General features: G+C 42.7%; 1 protein-coding gene across 1 annotated transcript in view; it reads right to left on the bottom strand.

Annotated features, from left to right (window-relative positions):
* Positions 1–23,173, bottom strand: part of ADAM19 (ADAM metallopeptidase domain 19) — a 55,127-nt gene extending 31,954 nt beyond the window's left edge. The window contains exons 1-4 of the mRNA XM_035105756.2: positions 22,683–23,173; positions 19,044–19,129; positions 15,208–15,278; positions 719–797 (exon numbers count right to left, since the gene is read on the bottom strand). Of these exons, the coding sequence (XP_034961647.2) occupies positions 719–797; positions 15,208–15,278; positions 19,044–19,129; positions 22,683–22,788 (342 nt within the window). The 5' untranslated portion in view covers positions 22,789–23,173. The remainder of the gene's footprint in view (positions 1–718; positions 798–15,207; positions 15,279–19,043; positions 19,130–22,682) is intronic.
* Positions 23,174–25,383: the final 2,210 nt, after the last annotated feature.

The following is a 25,383-nucleotide window of genomic DNA, read 5'->3' as shown; positions in this document are numbered from 1 at the left end:
TACTTTTCAGATCTTTAAAACACCCACATGGCATGAAGTGATAAAGCCCTATTGTAGCAAGTCCCTGTCATTACAAATGGCAAGCAAAATGTGCTTTACAACCCAATTGCCAATAAAATTCCACCACAGTAATCTTTCTTATGAAACTTTAAGCCTAGAGGAAGGGAAGAGGATGCAGCATCGAGAAGGATGAGATCATAGACATTAGCTTTTTCATTTTTAAATCATCTAATTAGCAACATGAATTTTTGCACTGTTTCGGTGAAGTGCCAGCCAGTCAAAGCATTTCCACTCAGTTAATTCATGAAGAAGGTCCTGCTGGATATGAGCCAGCTGGCAAGGGCTAGCTTTGCAGTGAACTGAGAATATAATCAACGTTCAGATCCCTCTTAGCAGAGGACAAGAGTAGAGTGGCCAGCTCATGGATCTCCAGATTTAGATTCAATAGGGCTTCTTGAGAAGAACTGTGACCTGCCATGGTGGAACAAGAGCCAACAAGAGCCAATCCAGTTTGTATTATATGGCCCAGTTAACACATAATAACAAACCATAGTTAATTGCTTGCCGTGAATGCACTGATCTGGGCTGCCTTGGTTCTTCCACCTATTGCACAGGAGAAACCAACTACAACCTACAGTTGTCGTCTCCATTCATTATTCCCTCTAGTCAGCTAGGCTCCCTGGGGCGGGGACTCTGCGGCTGGACACACAATACTTACCGTGTTGTTCAAAGTCACAGTGCGGGGAGTTCCGCTCTTAGTATAATGCGTTTCAGTATAGCCTGGTGCAAAGAGGTGCCTGCCAGCAACAAAGGAGAGACAGAACAGAGGGGGAAAGAATTATATTTTGCATGTCATTACCTAAACTGTCCACCTCTGTGAAATCTTATTATCATACAACATTAAAGGCTTACACCAGTATCTTACAAAAGCTTTTTTTATAAATAAAAAACACACAACAACAACATGTGGCATTTGGGCCTGCCAAAATTGTATGTAGAAAATAGAAATTTTTATAATAAATAAAAATATCTTCTTTTTAAGAAGATCAAACCTATCCATTCTTAAGGAAATCAGCCCTGAGTGCTCACTGGAAGGACAGATCCTGAAGCTGAGGCTCCAATGTTTTGGCCACCTCATGAGAAGAGAAGACTTGCTGGAAAAGACCCTGAGGTTGGGAAAGATGGAGGGCACAAGGAGAAGGCAACGACAGAGGACAAACAAGATGGTTGGACAGTGTTCTCGAAGCTACTAACATGAGGCAGTGGAAGTCAGGAGTGCCTGACGTGCTCTGGTTCATGGGGTCACGAAGCGTCGGACACGGCTGTAAGGACTAAAAAACAACAAATCTTCTTTTGGGTCTGCGCACTATATTTTTGGAGATGCAACTGTCGTGGAGTGGAGGTGGCATTGCTCACCTTGCTTCCCAGTGTGGAGGTTGCTGCTGGTAACCAAGAGGGAGAGGTGAGGCGGTGTAGAGGTTGGTGCTGTGCAAGCACAGCAGCAGAGCCAATCCAGCGCATTTGCAGTGCACTGACCTCCCCACTGACTCGCCCTTTTCTTTCTTGGTTATTGGTAGTGAGCTCTGTGCTGGGAAGCCAAGTGGGCAGTGCTGTCCTGTTCCGCTGGAGACCACAGCGTTGCTAAAATAACCTGCAATATGTACCATCAAGCTGAGTAAAATACACAAATGCAATTAGGGGAAAGATAGGCTTTTTGAGGCTATGCAGGAAGTCTGGTATTCACTGACAAATGGCCCCTGGCACTTCACCATGTTCCGTGAATCATCAGGAGAGATAAAGGAAAATGCATCTCTTTTCTTCACCCCCTTCATAAGGGTCATCATTTAAACCCCTGCATCATTTAAGTTAACTTCAAAAGTTGTATTGCTCACTGTCTGGCCTAGGGTAAGCTGTTAGCTCTTAGTTGCATGCCTTTCACAGAAGGTTACGATATTAAAAGTACCTCTGTATACTGAATGTGCTCTAGAGATAAATAAAGCCAACTAATGCCAATATGGCAACATTTTATCGTTACTGTACTCCAGCAAAATTAATTTTGCTTCCCTGGCCTTCTTTGCTGATACAGAACACTAAGCCTTGTGACTGCAGACTACAGATAACCACAATAAAACAAAAACCCTAAACAAAAAATACTGCAAAGTAAGCTCCCTATTATCTCCTATGTTGTCATGGTCTGGGAAAACAAGAAACAATTATTTTCCCACCCAAACTGTATTAGCTTCCAGGAAACTGACATAAATGGGCTCAGAGCAAGCAATGGCCTTAGGAGAGGCTGTGCCAAACTTGCTTCAGGTGTGGTAAACCCAGATGAGATTTAATAGTAGTAGTAGTAGTAGTAGTAGTAGTAGTAGTAGTAGTAGTGACTCCTGGAAGCACTTCACAGATTTGCAAAGGGTTTGACCAGTGTAAGCTCTTCCAAGTTGACAGTTCAATTGCACACGTGAAACTATAACTAAAAACATCCAAGTCACATGGAATTTTAGAATTTGGAGTAGTATTTTTTTGTTTGCTAATCAGTTTCATCACAGGACCTATCATTCTTATATTATGAGAGGAGACAGAATCCCATTTACCCACTTTCCCCATGCTATTTATAAATTTTGTGAACATTTTTCATATCCCATTTAGTCTCTCTCTCTCTCTCTCTCTCTCTCTCTCTCTCTCTCTCTCTCTCTCTCTCTCTCTCTCTCTCTCACACACACACACACACACACACACGTATATACCCTGGTTCTTAAGTCTGGGCTGAGACCAAGAAATTGAAAGTATATTTGAGAAATATATCTGTAATACAGACTGAAACAAAATGATCATTCCCTCTGACAGGGGAACCTGGTAATTGTAGTTCTGTGAGGATGAGGGTGGGGGAGAGGGATCTCTAAACAGAATTTTCAGCCTTACCAAACAACAATATCCAAGATAACAAACTGGTATAAAACACAAATGTTTGTAATGTAAAGTATATCCAAAGTCGAAGATAAGAGCATGTGATAACTGACACACCAAGGCCAGCTGACATCAGCTGAGAGCTTGAGTATGACATTTTGTCCTAATAAGCAATGAATTGTCAGGGGAGCTATAAAATCATTGCTTTTTCATGAACTAGCATATGCAGATCACCATTCATCCAAATCACAACTACCAGCGCCTCCAAGTTACCTAAGTCACCCATACATATAACACTGTACCCCTATGCCTGTTCATTGGGACTTCATTTTACTTGAAAATCTTTCATCTCCTCCCATCTTTGGACATCTGATTAAAAGAGGATAGATTCAAAGCCACTGAGTTATGACTTGCACCTTGGCATATGTACGACGGCACTAAGGGCACTATAAGCTCAATGGATATTGTTTATACATTCCCTGAATTGTGTGTCTCTCACTCCATTTCCCCTTATTGTTTCCCAACCTATGATGCCATTCTTTAGACTACAAAAGAAACAGGAAATTTTGGGGTTATTTACACCGAGCAAACAAAACCCAACAACCTGAGTTTTGCCCTACTAACGCAAACTTAATATTATTGTGGACAAGGCTAACTCTGGAGGGTGGGTATTTTTACCAGGGCCCCAAGATCAACTGAGATCCCATCACTCTAAAAATGCTGCCATTTCCACTTTGCACGGCATATTCCAAGAAGATCAGGTGCATCTTAATAGAACTGTTATGTCCCACCGGGGGATTGGGGTGCAGCCACAGTGGTGGAGGAGCAGGACATGTTGAGCACCTGGCAGCGGCGAGTGCTGGGAAGTGAGTGCCCAGCCACAGGAAGTGGCAGGTGCCCAGTGGCAAGGTGGGGGCCGGGCGCAGGGAAGGCAGTGGTTTTGCCTCAAGCAGCAAAACAACCCAGCCTGGCCCTGAATGTGAATCTTATTCTAGAGAAGTCAAAATACAAGCAATCCTGTGGTATTTTTATTTTTTAAAAGTCAGGATAAAAATATTCAAAATGAAAATTTTCAGTTACAGTAACTTGCTGGCTTCCATTTTTTTTGTCAGCCTACCACACAAATGTCAGTAAACGCTAAATGTGTCATGCTGTGGTTAACGAGTGTGGGCAAGATGTGAAGGACCTACGGTAAGTAAGAATGTGGCCAGCATGTGACAAATTGTCCTGAAACAAGGCAAGTCACAGATTCTAATTTTTCCTATGGCTAGAGGCTATGGGCCATCCAACACGACAAGTCTTATATCAGGAATTTAAGAGGAGGTAAAGCACATGGTGTAGTCCCCACCTCAAGAGGCCATCCTACTGTCTGGAACATATGTTGTTTTGAGATCATTTGCAATCCCTATATTTTTAAACAAAAACAAAAACAGACTTCTCTAATTCTTATGTTCTTATTGCCAAACCCATGGACCCAAAATAAGCAGGGTTAAGCTAACGTAATGGTTATGAGCCACACCATTTCATGCTTATGAATAAAAAAATAAAACATCCTTAATTGGACACTAAACAAATGCCTGACAGGGATTTACAGTTAAATCCAACATAAAATAAAACCAAACATTTAAATTACAATCTAACACATGAGCAGCAATATAATTCTGAGGTCATTTGGCCAACTTTCTGCATGTGTATTTATTTGAAAGCAGAAGGTCTGGTTTCTGCAATGCTGACCAATGTGTTCATATCCCAAACAGCTGCGGTAAACATTTTTCTTTGTGCGCTACAAGTTACACACACACAAGATTGTGACATGGTTCAGACGTTGGCACTAAGCCAAATCATGGCTTAGCCTGAATGAGCACCAGTAAAAATTGCAGGCACATTAGTGCTGTTCTCGTGAGACCCAACACTATTCCATAGGTTTGCATTGCATTACATGTGAACCTGGGTTCATGGTTTATCTCACTCCGAACTATTAGTTCTAACTTTTGCTGGTTGAATAGTTGTTGGTTTATTATTTCTCAGATGTTACTGTTTCGGTCTTTAAACAAATATATAGTTGAGATTTGGACTGACTTTTATGTACAACAGGTCTCTCAGGTCCATGTTTTTGGATGAAGGTGCAGTTCTGAAAATGTCTAAATAAATAAATAAATGTCTATCTGTCACCCCTAGTAAAACAGGAGTGGGAAACTGCCAACCCCTGGACTGGATGCATGTCCCAGTGCCTTTCTGCCATGACCTCTCCTCTTTAGTCCTGCTCCATCCTCTTCCTTACCATCCCCTTGCCCAGTGATGACTTCCCATCCTGCTGGGTTTTCATGCTGGTCAGGAAGAAGGAGAAGCTTCTTTTCTTTCCACCCACCAAAGAACCAAAGCAAGAGGAGAGCACAGAGAACAAAAGAGAGAAAAAGAGATGGGGAGGGAGAGGTGGGTGCCTCTGCCCACTTTTGGCTTTGGTCCCACCTGCCACCAGGTGGCTACACCACCAATATGAATCCCCCAAGAAATCACTCCCAAGCAACTCACAACATACAAAAAGCTTCCTCACTACCTCTGCTATTAAAACTCACACACATGCATTTACTGCAGAGCTTAGGCACTTCTAGTATAGTGTACACAAATGGCTCTAGGTTTCTCTTGCGATGAAGTAATATGAGCCACCTGGTTCAGATTCTCCCCCCCCAAAAAAAAAATACTTTTTGTTTCTTTTCTGCCAAGGGGATGAAAATCACTAAGTGGTTCTGCTGACTGATATGGCGCTTACTATTTTTCCAGCAATGGCCCTAAAGAAGAATACAAGTTAACTATGACAGTGAATGTCGTGAAAAATCAGCCAAATCCAGACTACCGTAGCAGGAAAGCAGTGTCAGCACCATAGATCAGGTTCTATTCTCAAACAAAGACTGATCAGCCAGTGATTTCAAAAAGCAGTTTGTGCATCAGCCCAACCCTGTTGTAAGGGGCTGATAGCATTTTGCCAGCTGTTGGTTTCAATCTCATATTCTATCTGCAGTGCTTCAGAAAGGAAGCTGCTTCTGCTGATAAGATTAACAACAAAACTAGAACTGTTTTTCAAAGCTGATGTGATTTCAGAAATGGCTGGAGCATACACATGTGAGGATCCCACCTCCTCACTGCTTTAACATCAGAGGCTCTCCCTGTGCTTCTCTACAAACAGGAGAAGAAAACCTCGAGTGTCCAAATTGGACTTGTCTCCAGAGTACCTCAGGCGCTGCGTTCGAAACCTATGGCCACCAGTGGGGTGTCCCTCCCATCATAGCTGCCAAGTTTTCCCTTTTCTCGCGAGGAAGCCTATTCAGCATAAGGGGAAATCCCTTTAAAAAAGGGATAACTTGGCAGCTATGCCTCCCATGGACCCCTACTGCTACAGTGTGCCTCTCCCTTAGGCAACTATGTGGCTCCTTCAGCTTCACTAACCAGCCCTTTGTATGACAGGAGAAAAAGCAAACAGTTTCCTCTTCCCCAGGAAAGCTTTGTTCTCCCCTCTTTGTCACACCTCTGAAGGTACTGAGACACTGCCGAGTCAGTGACCGTTCAAGCACATTTAACTTTATTATTTAACTTATAAACATGAATTTCTTTGGTTCTTAAAAGCACATATCTTCCTTTTATTTAACACAGACTTGTTACTACAGCTCCTGCATCCCTCTCTGACACTCTACTCTCCAACTCCCAACTGCCAACTGCCAACCACCTAACTGACCAAACCGCTCCTCTCTCCTTTTAAACTGGGAACCGTCCCGCCCCCATCAGAATGCTATGTCAGTCAGGCTGGAGGTGGATTAACTCTTTTCCAGCCAGGTAGGAATAAATATTTCAAAACTGTGTCAATCCGTTACAACACACACAACCCGTTTTATATTGATGGATAGGGTTGCCAGCCTCAATAGAGGACAAGACTTCTGTGCCTTTAATTGCCCTGCTCTCTTTTGAGTCTGGAAACCTTAAAGAGAAACCAGTAGACCCTTTGTTTAATTTCCAAGCAAAGGGTCTGCTGGTTTCTCTTTAAGGTTTTCAGACTCAAAAGAGAGCAGGGCAATGAAAGGCACAGAAGTCCTGTCCTCTATTGAGTCTGGCAACCCTATTGATGGAGGGTTGCAGCCTTAACCCAGAAGAAGAAAATAACTCTGGCCTAGATCTAGGCAAGTGAAAGCTGACCTTGATACACCCACATAGCATGCACTCGGTGTTTGCTTTGAAAGAATAACTTCTGTGGGTGCAGGCTGCTTGCTGCTGCCTGCAGTTTTGAATGTCCTCCTGCTGTAGCATAGATGAGGCTGTATGTGGACAGCTGTCGCCAGTTTTCATTGAGCTGCAAACCTCAGGAGCCGGGTCAGATCCAAGGAGTGAGCAAGGGCCTGGCCCACAGCCACAATGTACAGATGTCTTAAAGACTCGTTTCCAGCCCCATTCAGAGCCCTCTTGGCTCCACTCCGCTCTGTCAATGATACCATTGTTCCAAACAAAGCCTCCATCTTAACACCATGGGGCAGATCAGCGAAAGTGCCTGCAGTGAAGAGGCTTCTATTTTGTGGTATAGGGTGGGGAGTGTCAAATATTTTATGGATGAGGCAGATGGAAATTAGGTTAGAAAAGAGCATTGTGTCATCCGAATGGCAACAAGGGAACAGAGGCACACACATCGCAGCTCCCTTGTCGCGTGGCTCTTCTGGAGATTTCATCAGCCCCCTACACGACTGAAGCCTCCACCAGAATGGAGAGATGAATCCATACTTTCCAACATGCCTCCATGGCATCATGGAACCATAGTTGGAAGGGACCATGAAGATCATCTGGTCCAATCCCCTCCAGTGCAGGAGTCTTCCACCCAAGGTGGAGCTCAAACCCACAGCCCTGAGATTAAGAGTCCTATGCTCCACCGACTGAGCTATCCCTCATGGTCAGAGGGATGCAAGGACTGAGGAAGGGAAATGCACATTCCCTCAGCACCATCCCAGAATGTTTTTATGCCTAAAGAACAACTCAAATGGTGTCCCCTCTGCATGGGCTTCCTTGGTATCTGCACCATTCATACACCAATCCTTGACTTCATCATTTTGCTCTCATTGTAGAAAGTTGTTTCACCCCGCCAAAAGAGCTATCCTACCTCTGGTTCTAAGAGACGAACAAAAAGTACATAATAACATAACCATAGTTCAGAGGTAGAGCATCCTTTGTGCTCTACCACCCCAGAGAGAGCCAAATTCAATCCCCAGGATCTCCAGGCAGGACTGGGAATGTTCTTGGCCTGAAACCTTGGAGAGCTGTTACCAATCAGTTTGGATAATATTAAGCTAGATGGACCAAAGATCTGGCTTGGTATAAGGTAAGCTCCTATTTTCCTATGTGTTCAAAGTCCAAAGAGAGAAATAAAAGATAAAATTCCAATGAACGGAAACTAGTAGATACAAAATACTGCATGTCTTGCTTTCATTCGCACTAGATGATGTCAGTCAGCACAGGCTAGGTCTTCAACCTAAGACAGAAGCATAGCTATAATTTAAAGAAATCCAACAATACAGATTAATGACTAAATGGGGACAATTTCAAATCAGGAAAGAGAGAATACAGCTCAAGAGAGAAAAACTGATAAGAAGTCACAACATCAACCTCACTGAAAAACTATGAGCAGCTTCCAGGGAGGGGACGAGAAAGTAGAAGGAAGCAGGTGAGAACTGAAATATACAAAAGCACAAACAAACATATAAATAAATGGTTTTGAGTTTTCAGAATTCAAGGGTCTGGATTAATTTGAGAAATTTAGCATTACCTTCAATCTAATGTAAAACCCACAAAAATACTTTTGAAACAATAGGGGCTGTTGCTGCAAACAATGCTGTATATTCATAGTTTCCACAGCAACAGAAATAAAGGATTATAAGAGTATGTGAAAGGGTAATTGATGACTTGGCTTGTTAGCCCAGTGGATAAATGGAATAAGCAAGTGAATGGAACAGATCAGGAGCTTCCTCCACTTCAGTAATTCCTGACAACGGATATTTATTATTATGACATCATCAAACTGGGAATGTGTCCATGTCCTTTGCGCTTACAAACGTCTATATATGTATATTGGGAGAGCACCTGGGAACCCTATATATGTAGTGTTGAGTCCCATGATGAAAGAAAGATGGATTGCCCCTTTCTGATTAGTGGTTGCAGAAAAAGTTATGGAGCATAAGAGACAACACAGAGGGGTCAAATCTAAGACATCATTCTCTATTATTTGGTTTCCATTTGTCAAATTTGTTTTGCAGGGAGGGTGCATTGCAGTAATCCAGCCTTGAGGTTACCAATGCATGGTCTACAGTGGTCAGGCTATCTGTATTATGTGTAAGATTTCAGTGATGATAGAATTTTGTACCAGTGGATCAGCATCCTTCTGGATAAAGGGATAAAATGTAAATAAAAAATCCTGACAACAAACTGCGTGAAAAGGACAATAGTGACTTTGAAAAGAATGGGAACCCTTTACAATATGTTTGCAGAAACAACAGAAAGAAATGGTCTCGCTGGCATTTCTTGTAAACTTGTAAATAAACATTTACAAGTTTATTTACAGAGAACAAGAAGTACAACAATGTGATAACACAGTATTGTAAATAAACAGCAGAATGTATCATCTGATGTAATAAACCAGAAATGGTAGTTGAAGGAAGTCAACAGGGAGGGTGGAAATTGGAAAAAATCCAATGATATTGGATATTTGTATTGAGAAAAGAAAATTAATTTAAATTTTTTAAAAAAAATGTAACTAAAAAATCCTGGACTCTTCAGTTTAGCGATCTGAACAAGTTGGAGCAGCATTTTTTAAAAAAATAATGTATTTGTCTTAAGTTGACCATATCCTTTCCTCAATAGACAGCTGCCATTTAAAATAAAATAAATAAATAAATAATACAAGTATGACAGTCAAAATCCAATATCAATTCACTGATTTTGACAGGGGGGTGTCAAAATGAGGTCAAAATCACATGTGCCAAGGCCCACGGACAGAAAATTTCCCAATATGAAACAATAAACCTGCCCAAATGGCTTGCCAAGAACACTTGGAAGTAGAGGAAGGATTTATTTCTCGGTGATGCTTTATATACTGTTGGATTAGGACCCAAATCCCAGTTCCTACACTGCTGTGATTCCTCTTGGCTGCAGTACAAATGCCTTCAAGTGAGTGATAATTTGACTTTGCTCTGCCGCATTACTCCAATAACATGAAAACACCATTTGTTATGAAAAACAAAACCATCCCACCCATGCAGTATATGCCAGTAATGAAGTGCTTTTTAAATTCCACAATCACATAGGATTGGAAATGTTCGAATTCTGTAACATAATTAAAGCTTGAGATTTTCAGTTGGCTTATGAACTTTGGGAGTTATATATCACACTTTCTTCATACGTTCTCTTGGGACTCAAGTCAGGAATCTGATGCAAGCCAGCAGCCCTTGGATGAATTGTTCAGGATTTTCTTGTTAGTGTCATTTGCAAGCACTTATGTCTTTCCTCGGGTCAACCATGTTTCAACCAAGCTGTCTCTAAGTGTCAGAACTGCTGGGCAGAGTTAACGCTGATGGGCAATGAGATGTGCCCCAAAGCATGCAAAGCACAAAAGTCAAAGGGGAGCAAACAGAAGGGGCAATTTGTTCTTCTCACAAGCTTTTGTTTGTGGCATGTATAGATCTACAAGTTTTTAAAATAAGAAGGCATTTTCAAGTGGGGCTTAATGGGGTTCATGGTCCTGCTGATGCCAAAGGTTTGGGTTCTGCTTATATCTTCTCTTTGGGAAAGTATTTCCTTCCTGGAGCGTCTGGTGCAGAGCTAAGCAGGTCTCCCCTCTTATAACCCCAAAGATCAAAGAACTGTAAAGCTGCAGAGTCAAACTGCCTGTACATCTTCCTATAAGATAAGCAAAATGAGGACAGGAGAGAAGGAAGCTTTCTTCCTGCCTGGGAAATTGTGCAATGTTTAGAGTCAATGAAGAGATAACCTAGCTTCCTTGCCTAGCCCTCTGACAATGAAATCATCTTTCCAGGAGGAAGATGAGCCGGAATCCCTCCCAGAGCAAGACCTGGCTTTCCGACCATTCAGAAACTCTTCGTGAGGCCTGCAGAAGAGGTCAAAGCCTTCTGTCATTTGTTCCCATTCATATCCTACGTGTGTAGGAAGTTACCAGCAAATCACAGTGTGTGTAGCGCCTATGCAGAATCCCACAGCAATCCTTCCTACGTAAAGCTGAATTAGGCAACAGCCACTTTTGTTTCCAGTTTTCTGTTTCCTTAAACAAGCACTGGAAAGGAAACCAGATAAGGCAGTAAATTATATTGGAAGTGATCCATGTATCCAGCAGCTCAGAATCTCAGGCGGTGGTGGTGGGGGTGGAGTCTTGTTAGCCCTGACACATGGAAACAGTACAGTGGATTTGTCAGTTTTGTTTTCCAAGGTACAGTAATTCTAGAATTAGATCTCTGAGCTGGGCTGAGAGCCAGAGCATTTTCTGTGTCAACTAGCCAATGACTGCATGTCTTGGCTACCATCACAAGGAATTCTTCCCAGCCTGAATTATAAATGCCCTTTCTAAAGAAACCTTTGCCAAGGCTCATTGCCTCCATTAAATGCCATGTCTTCCGTGTCGAGCAAAATGGAGCAAACCACACAGGTAACACAAGAAAGTCTTTAGATTACCAGTAACAAACTTCCATTCTAAAACAAGACCCTCACCAGCGGTAGAATATTTTCTTCTTCTTCAGTACAGCTTCTCTTCTAAAAATTACCCTCTTCATCCAAAGGGACAAGTTCTTAGGCATAGTCTTTTGTCATTCATTACTTATATGTTCGTCACATTTTCAACTTTGCTATCTTCAGGCAAAGAGGAATTCTGTCTTTCTTTCAAAAATGCACACGAAGTTTAAAACAAATCTGTTTACATGTGAGGTTCTTCCTGAACCATGGTCAATGTTATTCTTAGAACCTCTCTCCATCTATTTTGTGATCCATCTGCCTTGGATTTTCTGCTTTGCAGCTGCAGAGCTTAAGCATCTCAACAGATCACTTAATAATCAATTGCGCTGCACCAGGTGTCTGGGAACCTATTCAGAGATAATAGCTAATAGAGTAACTTCCTGTAGAATTAAATAGAGCTTGAACCTCCTCAATCCCAGCAATAACCACCACCCAAACATAAATTGTTAGTTTCTAGCATACTCAAAGTATCCTCAGATGTACTGAAACTAAGCTCAAGTATGTGCTGAACTTACTTCAAAACACTAACAGTGCAATACTACACAAACCTACTTGGAAATAAGCCCCATAATAAAATTAAGAACAACAACAAACCAATAACCCCCCTCCCACAACACATTTAAAAGGGCATTGATTAAAAACAAATAACCAGAACAGAAAAGAAAAATATACTAGTATAAAAATACTGGCAAAGAACTAGCATTCTGTGTTTGGAGCACTTGATGAAAGTCCGTACCAGTACCCAAGCGAGGAGTTGTACTTATTACACATCACAGACAACTATGAGCCCTGTACATTTTCTCCTGCAGCCCCTTGCAAAGTTGAATGGCTGTGCGGGTGTGTGTTTAGAGGAATGAGGGGCCCAACTCAGGAAGTAAACACAATATATGTGTTCCGTTTTGCTAGCCTGTTGAGAGCAAGCCTCAGATGAAAATAGCACAGCATGGTTCCCAGGAGACACCTGGAAGTTATGTCATCATGCTCAGAGTTAATCTACTGCTAATGTTTTGCTCAAGAGACTCTGCTTCTGCCAATTCTCTTCCACCACTCATAGCTTTCCCTTCACAATTCCGCACAATCCCAAAACAACAGAAATATAAAAGCAACTGGACAAAAGTCCTGTTTATGTTAGGCTGCAGACCCAAACCAATTCTTCGGAGCAGACAACAGACTTTTCTCAATAAAAGGGCATGCTGTGCAGCTACAACCTGACTTCATAATAGGGCGGTAACATTTAACGGTACTCTAATCATTTCCCAAAAGCCAATGCAAGCATGCGGTTTCATGGTTTGTATTAGAAGCTGTGCTGAACAGAAATCTAGCATGTGTTTAGCAACGTAAGATGTGTCAATTTCTCTTCCCCTATCTCGCCCTTAGCTGTTGGAACATGTTTAGCAGGTAGCATTTCAGGGCAGGCTGACTGCTCTCAGAAGGTTCCAGTCTGGCCTATTAAGACAATATATTTTCTGGAGGGGTTGGGAAGGTCTGCAAACTTTTTAACAAAGGCCTGCGTCTGACTATTTGTAGGACTCAAGCGCTGCCTTCTTCACAGGACCAACATAACTGCAAAGGATTGAGAGCATTTTAGACCATTTCCTTGTGATTCTGTGTATCCATCAGCCTTGTGAACCCGGAAGTGCTGTAACTGATTAAAGTCACTCAATCAAATAAAAGTAGCAATAGTCTTTCTTTCCAAGGAATGGAATTAGATAAATTTAGCAATAGTCTTTCTTTCCAAGGAATGGAATTAGATAAAATTAGATAAAACAGAAACAGAAAAACAGTTTCTCCAATAGTGGCATAAGCCACTATGGCCTACATTGGCATACCCTCCAACATTTATCCAATGAAAATAGAGACATCCTACTCCATAATGATCATTTTACTATTTATCTATTTACTATTTGCAAATTTGATGAGCATCCCCTATATTACAGTTACTTATAAATAAAACTATTTCTAATGTCTTTCATTCTAGAGAGTACCAAAGCAGTTTACAACAATAAATCATAAAACATACCCCCTCCCTAAAAAAAACCCTATAAAATATTAATGTTAGTTACCGTAATCAGGGTGCTAAAAACTGGGATAGAAACAGTCTAGAAACGTCCGAGCAAATAGCTAAGTTGTTGGGGGTTTTGCCAATTTTTAAAATAATGGATGTTTGTTAAGTACACTGGAAGCACCCAACAGTTGGTGCCTGGGCTCATCTCCAAGGGGAAGTCATCCCATAGAGTACGTGGCCCCACAGAGAAAGTTATATTCCATACAATCATAACATCTGCAGCTAATGCAATTAACATGGCTTTATCTATAAATGATCTAGAACTATAGTTCCCAACAAGTGGTCCATGGAGCTAAGGGAGTCCACAAAACCCACCCCGGGGGGTCCATGGCACCATTCACCTAACGAAAACAACCACAGAGATATTCAAATTTTCAAAAGTAGGTGGTCCATGGCTTGGCTTTTGAAAAATAGGGGGTCCGCCATACTTAGCTAATTGGGATCCACTGGCCTAGAATGCAAATGATAACAAAAACTTGTAAATGTCTTATACTTAAGTCTCTCGGTAGTTGCCAACACCACTAGAGCCCTCTGTTTTATTTGGCTGGGTGGCAGCAACTAGGCCTCTCTTGCATAGGGCAGAGTCTTCTCTTTTGCAGAGTGCCTTTCTCCTGATCTATGGATGTATGTCACGGGTGGTGAACCTTTCTCAGCCGGAGGGTGGCATTCCTTTGTGAATAAGCTTCCGGCGGGGGGTGGGGGTGGGCACATATCAATGGTGGACACAGCTCGAGACAAAAGTGGGCAAAGCAATAATGTGACCCTTACCTTCATAGCATTAGCTACATTCGAACTATGCAAAAGCTAGAAGTTTCTGCACCCACGCTTCTTCATCTTGCATCTAGTCAAGCAAGTGGCCTTTTAAAATGTAGGGATTTGGGGGGGGGGTACTTATTGGGTTGTTGTTTTTATTTTGACTCTGTATTTTGTGGTTTTATATTTTGATTTTATTCTGTGAACCGCCCTGAGACTTCCAGATATAGGGCAGTATATAAATTGAAATCAATCAATCAATAAAATAATTACAGTTCAAGGACACATAACCAGCCAGACAAAAGCAGTTGAGGAAGGCTCCGAGGATGGCTAAGGGCATGGCATGGCATAGGGAGAGTCCCACAGACCAGATAGAGATATCTGTAAGGACTTAACCCCTGGGCCTGATGTTACCTCTGAGTTACGTAATCCCATTTCTAGTGTAGGAACAGGAACAAGCTAGAGTTTCTGTGGTTTGTTTGTGTACGAGTTTCACAAGGCTATTTTGCAGGGTTGCTCAACATCTTCTTCCTTTGCATTTTGACAGCTATACAACACCATAGGAGAAGATGTTCCACTAACAGAACTTTTATTAAAGGAACAGGAGTGCCCTGTTTGGAGTTCAAAATGGCAGAAAACCTCTGCTTTGTTCACACAATAGATTAACAGGAGTGTATATTTAAATGTACCCTGCCTTTTCATACAAGGTTACTTACTCATTCTTCTCAACATCCAAGATGAAGTTTCTTCCTTCAGCTGTTATTTCTACTTCCGCTCTGGGTGGGTGCTGTGTACAACACAGAAATAAAAGGTTTACACACACTCTGCATTTCTGGCTTACGACAGAATCAAGATATTAAGCAAAAGCTGAAAAAAGAATAGCAAATAGTTTATTTCACCGATTCTAAAACAGCAGACTGCAAATCACTTACAACCCAATTGTTATGACTGTTTACTTAGAAGTAAATCCAGTGGAGTTCAATAGGACCAACTCCCAGGTTGCATCTGGATTGCAGGCATATTGGTCCACAGTGGTATACCAGACCATAACACAAAGAGAGAAGAACACTGGCAAACCATTTCTGGAGCAAACCATGATGAACGCCGAATTAAAATTCCCTTCCGGGGCTCCAGTGCAGCTGTACTGAATGGACTGGCTTGAATGTAAAGGAAAAGCAGGGCTAGGGGGTGGATAAGAAGAACATCAGAAGCATCTACTGGATCAGGCCAATGGCCTGTCTAGTCCAGCATCCTGTTCTCACAGTGGCCAACCTAAGAGAAGTCCCAAAGCAGGACGTGAGCGCAACAGCACTCTCCCCACTTGTGATTCCCACCAATGGGCACATGTGTACTGCCTGCTGCAGCTGTGGAGACAGAACACAGCCATTGTGCGGTAGACAGGAACTTGTAGATGCATGGTGCATGCCAGTGCGATGTTGGTTGGTCAAGACATTGCTATTCAAGACTGATTCAAAGAACAAGCAAAACACAATACAAGGAAGTTTAGGAAATCATTGGCTGATTGGGAATGATGCAAACCCTAACAATGCCTATATAACACCCACCCACCCTCCTTCACGCAACTTTGGGTGTCCCTCTGTCAGGGGTTCTTTAGCAGCAATTCCTGCATTGTAGGGGGTTGGATGAGATGCCGCTTGGGTTCCCTTCCAACCCTACTATGGATATTACAGTATGTTCTCTCAGAAGCGGAACTTGGCTAATGATTCTTTGTGGTGGCTTACGAGGGCTGCAAGGTAGAAATTGGCAAATATTAGCTGATGTGTCAAAGGCAGAGCAGACGGACAAGGCAGGAAGTCGCTATCACCTTCCCTCATGCACCCTCATAAAAAAAAACACAACTGCCTGTTAATAAGAAGGAAAGTGAGTAATGTTGGTTGTTCCAAGTAATCAAAATTGCACCATTGTTAAACATGTTCCCATCCTAAGTGTGGTCTATGAAGGAACTGAGCAGGAAATTGTTCAACCAAAATAGCCTCCAGCTTCTGCATTTCTAGTGCTTCCACACACACCCCAGTGGTTGCTACAACTTCCATGGAGAACACCATCCTCTTTTCCTATTCATATATCGACATGGTCCTTGACTATTCATAGTGGCAACAGATGCCCCTCCCTTCTCATGCCTAATTTTTAATGATTTTTCCAATTTCATTTTAGAGCATTCAGGAACATTTTTGAGAGCTTGCATGAGCAGGAGGAGGGAGAGAGTGCTTTGTGGCTAACGTGCAGGGTAGAGACTCAGGAGATGTGGGATCAGTTCCCAGCTTGAGAGTTGCCTGTGCAATCTCTTTGTTGAGCAACTTGTTCTGAACAAGAGAGAAGGACAAAAAAGAAATAACAATGCCCTCTTGCCCTTATTGACACATGAGGCCTACCACATCCTTCTTCCTCAACTCTGCAAGGGATCTGATAGCAAACGGGCCACAGAGCTGGCCCTTCCCTTTGATCAGAAGCACATTTGCATGGCCACACACATAGCAGTAGAGGAAAACTGATGCTTGCTTTGATTAAAGCTCTGCTTCACATCTGTCTGGTGCTTCCACACAGCCAAAACAGAGACGGCCAACAACAACTAGCTGAACTCCTCAGATAATTCTGCTGCACATCTGTGACATTTTTGTAGGAGTTAAGTGGGGAAGGGCTGTTGCTCAATGGCAGAGCATCTGCTTTGCACACAGAAGGTCCCCGCTTCAATCTCCTGCATCTCCAAGCAGGACCGGAAGTGTTCCTTGCCTAAAACCCTGGACAGCCACTGCCTGTCAGTGTGGACAGTCTTGAGTGAGAGGGACCCATGGTCTGTCTCGGTACAAGACAGCTTCCTATGATCTTAACTGGATTGCAGTTGGAGAAACTCCCAATGTTGGCTTGGAGCAGGTGGAAGACGAACCGCACTATTGACTATATCCAATGCCAAGCATACAGAATCAGATTCCTGTACATAGAACAAGGAACCACATGGTACCACAACCAAGGGGGGAAAGGGGAAGCAGTGAGAATTAGGCTGTACACAGAAAAAGTTGGCAGGCATTTTTGCAGCCACAGCTTCAGCTTTTCCAGCTGCTGCAGTCTCGAGAACTGTTGCCTCCTTGTGTAGGCTAGTTCACAGCATGGTATCCTTATGTGACTAGAGGGGCTACAGATGCTCTAGTGTGTGGGGGGCTTATGAGCTGCTTCCAAGCCTTTTGAGAACCAGACAGATCTACCCAGTGGTTTGAAATTGTCTTCCGCAAATCACACAGTCTATGTCTTGCTTGCTCATCTTTACAAGATGAGTGGCCTATTTAGCAGGATGGGTGAACAGAACTGATGCACTATTAACTAATATAAACACTGATAAGGCTATCACACACTTTTCCCCAGGCCACATACCAAAAAGCCCTTTATCACCAGTGGTGATAAAGGATCTAAGGGTAGCAGCGAGAGGCACTAAGAAAACATAGTCACAAAAAGGCACGTGCAATACATAAAAGGCCACTCATTCTAATAATAATAATAATAATTCTTCATTAGCATGAATAGTACTTAAGGCCAGGTGCACCTCTGCCAGAACCATATTGTTGTTGTTTAGTCGTTTAGTCGTGTCCGACTCTTCGTGACCCCATGGACCAAAGCACGCCAGGCACTCCTGTCTTGCACTGCCTCCCACAGTTTGGTCAAACTCATGTTCGTAGCTTCGAGAACACTGTCCAACCATCTCGTCCTCTGCCGTCCCCTTCTCCTAGTGCCCTCCATCTTTCCCAACATCAGGGTCTTTTCCAAGGATTCTTCTCTTCTCATGAGGTGGCCAAAGAACCATATTAAAAAGCATTTTGCTGGTACTACCAGCAGATACAATTCCCTCTGCAACATACCCTAGTAAAATGTAATAATAAATTCTATAATTTCTAAATTCTGAGGGTGGTATTCAAGGAAATTTGACTCAGAGTAGATGAATTTTAATTAAAGAACATGACTAAGTTAGGTTTGTTAATTCCAATAGTCATTTAGCTCTTGCCAGATGATTCAAAAGGGCACAGAACATCTTCACACATACACCCACATAGCTGCCAAGTTCTCCCTTTTTTTAAGGGAAATTCCCTTATGCTGAATAGGCTTCCTCGTGAGAAAAGGGAAAACTTGGCAGCTATGTACACCCATATGTGAGGGGGAAGGGTCAAAGTTCAGTGGCAGAGCATCTGCTTTGCCTGCAGAAGGTTCCAGATTCAATCCCTGGCACCTCCAGGTAGGGCTGGCAAAGACCACCGAAATCTGCAATCCTAGAGAGCCACTGCCAGTCAGCATAGACAATATTGACTGAGCTAGATAGACCAAAGGTATGACTTAGTATAAGACAGCTTCCTTCATTCCTCTAATGGGTATATGAGTTTATATGACCATCACTCTACCCAGCTTAGGCAAATTTTACAATGCACTTCACAGGCAGACTGTCACTGCTATATAATTCCCACCAATGATCATATCAGGAGGATAATGGTTATTTGAAAGGGATGAGAAAGCACAGCTTGTTTCCTGTTGTTGTGGCGAAGCAACCTACCTTATCATTGCCAGAGCTTCCATCTGATCGCCACTGAGGTATTATGATTTCATGGTGCACCTGGGAGTGGACTGCATTCCATGTCCCTGAGGAAACAAAAATAACTGTTCAAAGCCCCAGTATGAACTCTGAAAGATCAGAGGAGAAAAGCAGCACATGGGGTGGGGAAGGAGGAAACCCCACTAAATTCCTACCTATCCAAATAGCCATCAGTGTCTTTTACAGACCCAGACATGTCTTTTGGCCAGTCAAAATCAGCCTTTGTTCTTGAGAGCAGATTCATCAACCACTTTTCTCACCAATTCCATTCTCTGTTTCACAAGTATAACCATAATGAAAACCCTTGTCAGTGAGGGAGCGTTCAGCTATCATTTGCCACAATAAACAAGCACATCTAAATGACAAGTATGAGATAGTGTGTGTGTGTGTGTGTGTGTGTGTGTGTGTGTGTGTATACACCTCAGAGAAAAATGAAGACTGATTTGTAGTAAGAAGTAGGGAGGAACCAAGGAACAGCGTATCGGTTATCCACAGACCAGATTGTAATTCAAATAATCAAAAGACTAAGGTCTTATTTAGGTTCAGTTAAGCTGACAATTGCCAGCTTCTTGGCATGGGGAGACTAGATTTAGAAAGATTTTTGTGGATAACACACACACACACACAAACACACACACACACCAAAAGCATTTGAGGCATCATTTCACGTGGATTCATTGCTCTCATTGTAGCTGATTTGGCACATTTGTGGTTTTTTTAATGGTTTCTTCTTTCCCTGGCTATATGGTCAAGCCAATTAGGGGTCATAGAGCTAGTACAAGTGCATCAAAGCATCACACAGCCAATCAGATTAATTTTTCCTTGAACCACATTCCCTCCTCCAACATTAACTCACAGAGAGCTTTATAGCTGTGTTAAGGCAAATTTTGCTGAGGGCAGATAGTAGCTGGCCACAGGGGTAAGGTAAAAGGTAAAGGACCCTTGGATGGTTAAATCCAGTCAAAGGTGACTATGGGGTGTGGCGCTCATCTCGCTTCAGGCCAGCTCAGCGTTTGCCCACAGACAGCTTTCCAGGTCATGTGTCCAGCATGACCAAACCGCTTCTGGCGCAACGGAACACTATGACAGAAGCCAGAGCGCATGGAAATGCCATTTTCCTTCCTGCCATAGTGGTCCCTATTAATCTCCTTGCACGGGCATGCTTTCAAACTGCTAGGTTGGCAGAAGCTGGAATACAGTAACGGGAGCTCATCCCGTTGCGCAGATTCACACTGCCGACCTTCCCATGAGTAAGCCCAAAAGGTTCAGTGGTCTAGACCACAGCACGACCCACTCCCATATCGGTGTGTGTGTGTGTGTGTGTGTGTGTGTGTAAGAAGGTGTTTTACCACAAGGTTATTCGGGCTGACATTTACATCCTTCTATAAAGATACCGTACTGCATTATATTGACTAAATTTGCCTCTAGACTGTCACTATTTTGTGGGAAGGATTCAACTGGATATTGGAAATTTAAGATTACGCAATTCATAGGATTAAAGGGCTCAACAAATCCATTTCCCCCACCCACCCCTTAAAAAAAAAAAACTTCTTGCAGTTAGGAAAATGTACTAAAAAGTGTGGGGTAACATGTGATTGACAGGAAGATGTATAACCTCCCTGCAAACAAATCTGGATGAATGCTCAATAAAGAGTAAACTTTGTACAGTGGTACCTTGGGTTATGAACTTAATTCGTTCTGGAGGTCTGTTCTTAACCTGAAACTGTTCTTAACCTGAGGTACCACTTTAGCTAATGGGGCCTCCTGCTGTCACCGTGCTGCTGGAGCACAATTTCTGTTCTCATCCTGAAGCAAAGTTCTTAACCCGAGATACTATTTCTGGGTTAGTGGAGTCTGTAACATGAAGCGTCTGTAACTTGAAGCGTCTGTAACCCGAGGTACCACTGTACAGTATAACCTCCATGCAAACTTTGCTCAATAAATGCATCATCTGGAGGAACCTTGGGCCATATTCAACTACCGTAGCTGGTCCTGCTAAGTGGAAGCCAGAACCAGGATGTATAGAGTTGCATCCCTCCCCCAGAATCCAATTGCCTTTTCCTGTTCATTCTTCCCCACATGCTTCCAGACGGATGTCCACTCTCCCTTCCCCCTATCCTGGATAAATAATTGGTTCAGCCAATTAATGTTGCGCACCCCTCTGGTCTGAAGAGGGGATGGTCAGAGCATAATATTATCACAAGGACTGACCAATCAATGATCTCCAAATCCAAAAGAACAGATTCAACCTAATCCACTCTGGATGAGAAAGCAATATGCAGAAACTAGGCAGATTTGAGGGATTAGAAATCTGAGGGATTAGAAATTTGGGTGTCTGTACATTTATCTGCCAGTTTTTGCCTTGCATTTTGGTCCCGCATCTCCTACATTTCGAAGAGCAGATGCATTTTTCATTATTGAGTATTCATGAAAGTTCACTGTAGTTCAAAACATTCATTTAATTGCACAAAGCAATAACTTGGCAAATATGATTAATGTCACAAGCTCTTAATTAATCTGCCACTGTTCTGTAAGCAATATAGACATTCCCGAAGGTTAAAAAGGTTTCAAATTATTTCCTTCTGAATTTTAAAGGAACAATTAACAAAAGGTTCATATAGCAGAAAACCTCTGACACATGAAATTAGTTTTCCCCCACTCCTTTCAACTCAGATTGTATGGCCTCCTAGATCAAATGGTGTTTGTTTGTGTGTGTGTGTGTGTGTGTGTGTTGCAATCCTTAAGCAATTCAAGGAATTAAATAAGCGAGCGTTTCAGGGTTAGAAGGATTCATCAAACATATTAGAAACTTGCTGTGTAACACACTACCATCAGGATTCCATGCTGCTTTGTTATCATGAGGACTAGAAACTTACTTTACAGCTGAAATGTTAATGAAGCCTATGCATTGCAAGTAAGCAGCTCTCTTATGCATTATGACTGACAGAATGTTTTTGACCCCTGTGACAAGTCTACAATTAAAGACTTCTGCATTTAGTTCAACTGTGGGGCTACACAGCTGCCATTCAATAACCCTTCTGGTCCTTCTAAACTAAGACTGTGGTAAGAGGAAATGGAAAATCTGCAGCTCTATTTCTATAACCACTCCCATGGGCATACCTGTTGAACATCCTTTCTTAAATGAATTTGTTGCTTCTGAAGTAGAGCTTCTTGGCTTGAAGGGAGGAGGCAACACCTTCTACACCTATGGTTTATGTTCACAGCAATCTCGTGCATTTAGCATTTTCTTATCAAAAGTGCCGAAACCTTCTTTCCTGTTCAGGTGTGCTCCCAGCTGAGCCTCCATCCTTTCACGCGAGTATTGCATATATACCAAGAGGTAAATACCCTGTTTAAAATGAAGGTTCGCAAGATTTCCACTCATATCTGGGTTACTGTCGTTATTGGTGGATTACGCATTACAGCACAATCTCATGTATACTCAGAAGTAAGTACTATTAAATTCAGTGGAATTTACTCCTAGGTAAGTGGGGTGAAGATTGCAGCCTGAATCAGAGCGTTGTCTCTCCCCCCCCCCCCCCCGGTAAAACTGTTCCCACTTTTTATCCTGCCCTCCTCCACAGTGACCCAAACCCTTACCTGCCCAGTCTGACTCCTCAGCCGGCAACTGCCTCAGCCAAAGAAAGATGATGGAAATAGAATAAATCAAGTCTCCTTTTGCAGCACCGCACATGATCCCTCCCATGGTCTGCAGAGAAGGCACGTTTCATAGAGATGGAGATGTCATAGCTGTTGGTGGTCTTGATGCTGCTGCATTTGGCTTGGTACAGAAGCCTCCGCTTTTGCAATGCCTTCACATGAATTTAGTGGCTTTTAAAAAAAGACCAGCTTTCAAATCCCGCCCATCACGGAAGCCATCATTCCTACCCTTCCAAGACAGATGTTGGCCGGTGACGTAGCAGCAGCAGCAAAACGCAGGATCCGTCCAACCATTATTATCTGACGAGGAGCCTTTAAGAAAGTATAGCGGGAGGTGGTGAGAAAGGCAATCTGTCTTTCCTTGCAGCCCGCCTTTAAACATAGCGAGAGCTCGTTCCTGTTACTCCTTTGTCTGCGAACCTACCGGCGGTGTGTGCAGTAAATTTCAGCGCTAGTTGTATTTATTTCAGGAGCTCCTTCGGATTCTGAAATGTATGGCTTAAAAGCTTGAGGGGTCGTTTATCAATCAGTTATAAGCTCACAGGCATTAATTTGATAAGCAGTAAAGAGATCGGGGTGCACGCACCGCCAGCCTTGGAAGAAAGCGCACCCTGTGCGCATCTCCAGACGCAAAACAGGGTCGGGGTATTTCTAAACGAACAGTTACCTTCCTTCCCACGAGGCATCTGTATTAAAGATGCATCTCGATTTAGATCTGTTCATCCGCCCTCTAGTGGCAAAATCAAGAGCTGGAGCAGCCCAAACGGACGCGGTTGTGTGGCTTCAGAGTCCACACAGATTCAAATCTTACACTCTCCATTCATTCCTTGTGTCAGCTCTGGTGCCTGCTGTATTTAAGCCAGGTGCATTTAAGCAACCAAATACATTTAAAACGGTTTCTCCAGTATGGAAACTGGACCAGTATGCAGTGAAGACGAAGGGAATATAGTCTGCCTTCTTTGCTTGTTTGCAGGGGGGCAGGGGTTTGCTCTCCTTTCCCCTCTCAAGGCAGTTGTTATCCATAAAACAACACAGAAAAGTTATATTTAAAAGGCAACAATGCATTCAGACTGCAGCCCTATGTGCTCTTACCTTGGAGTACCTCTACTTGAACTCAGTAGGACTTACTTGTTTAGGGAAGTTTTTAATGACTGATGTTTTAATGTATTTTGAATCTTTTGTTGGAAGCCACCCAGAGTAGCTGGGGAAACCCATCCAGATGGGCGGGGTATAAATAATTTGTTAGTAGTAGTAGTAGTAGTATTACTTCTGAGTAAGTAGACACTGAAAAACCTCACTTTGCAGTATCACACCCACACCCACAGAAAGGTTGTACTGATTTATCCCAGCAACACCATTCTGTGATATTATAAGGGATGGAAAGTGTCCATACAACAAGCCTATGCAGTTTACAGAGAAGTAAGTCCCACTATGTTCATGGAGTCCCAAGTAAGTGTACCTCCTTTGAACATCAGTAACTATGGACAAAGTGACAGTAATCCAAACAGCAGAAAGAGGAAGGATAGGCAAGAGTTACTAAGTCACTCTCCATAGTGACCAGTAAGGGAAAAGGCACATGAGGTCACCCACCTTGCTGAAACTAAGCAACTCTGGGTCTGGTCAGTGCCTTCCTTGGAGGTTTTTAAGCAGAGGTTGGATGGCCATCTGTCTTGGATACTTTAGTTGAGATTCCTGCATTGCAGCAGGTTGGAGTGGATGACCCTTGTGGTCCGTTCCAACTCTATGATTCTGCGTACAGTTGCTCCATGATGGAAGGAAGGTGAGATATAAATACAAGGAAATAAATAAATCCCAGTCCATTTGGGACTCGAAACCATTAGTTGAAAGGGGGCGACATGAAAGGAAGAAGACCACAATCCTAAGCATGGAATTTGTTGGGACATTCCATTCCACCTTAAGGCTCAGACGTGTGAGATTGTTACATGTCACATGTCTGTTTAGGTTCCAGCACAGTCTGCTGGGAACTTCTGTTGTGTACAGCTTTTGAGACTCTCTCTGATGAGATGAAGGAGAGACGACATGTTTTCTTTGTCCTGATTTATGCTTAATAAATCTGCTTGTAATTATGCTTTCACAAGCCTCTCCATGCCGCTTCTGTTCGTGCAGCACGCTGCTAATTTAGTGTGCTCAGACTTCTGAAGTCTGAGTCGCTGGCTACGTTGCTTCAGAGATTGGGGGATCATCCAGAATGTTGGCTGGAAGGGCGTGATCTGGGGGCTAACCAGCTGACTTCTCAATCCCCTCTGGATGGTGACAGAATTAAGCTCCACTGAAATAAATGGGGTTTACTTTCATGTATTTTTTTTAAAAAGAAAAAGATCAGAGGAGGAAGGATCTATTTAGCTGATTGCTTTATCAATGCTTTTATAGAAATCTCAAGAGATGGGTGGGGGAGGAACCCTCCTAATTTGCTGCTCAGCCTCTTAAGAATAGTATTGATCTTTCCTTCTATAAAGACTTCTGCATTTGTATATGTGTAGTTAAAGTGGCACTGTATATATATGAAAGCAATGAGGTACAAGATTCAAAGAGCAGCAGTTTGCAGGTGGTATCTATTGATCTTTTGACCATATACCAATAAATCAGCCAGGTGGGAAAATAAGGAATTTATTTAAAAGAA

Source organism: Zootoca vivipara, chromosome 2, assembly GCF_963506605.1.
Source record: "Zootoca vivipara chromosome 2, rZooViv1.1, whole genome shotgun sequence".
NCBI classification, from domain to species: domain Eukaryota; kingdom Metazoa; phylum Chordata; class Lepidosauria; order Squamata; family Lacertidae; genus Zootoca; species Zootoca vivipara.
This window is presented reverse-complemented; position numbering and strand designations above follow the sequence as displayed.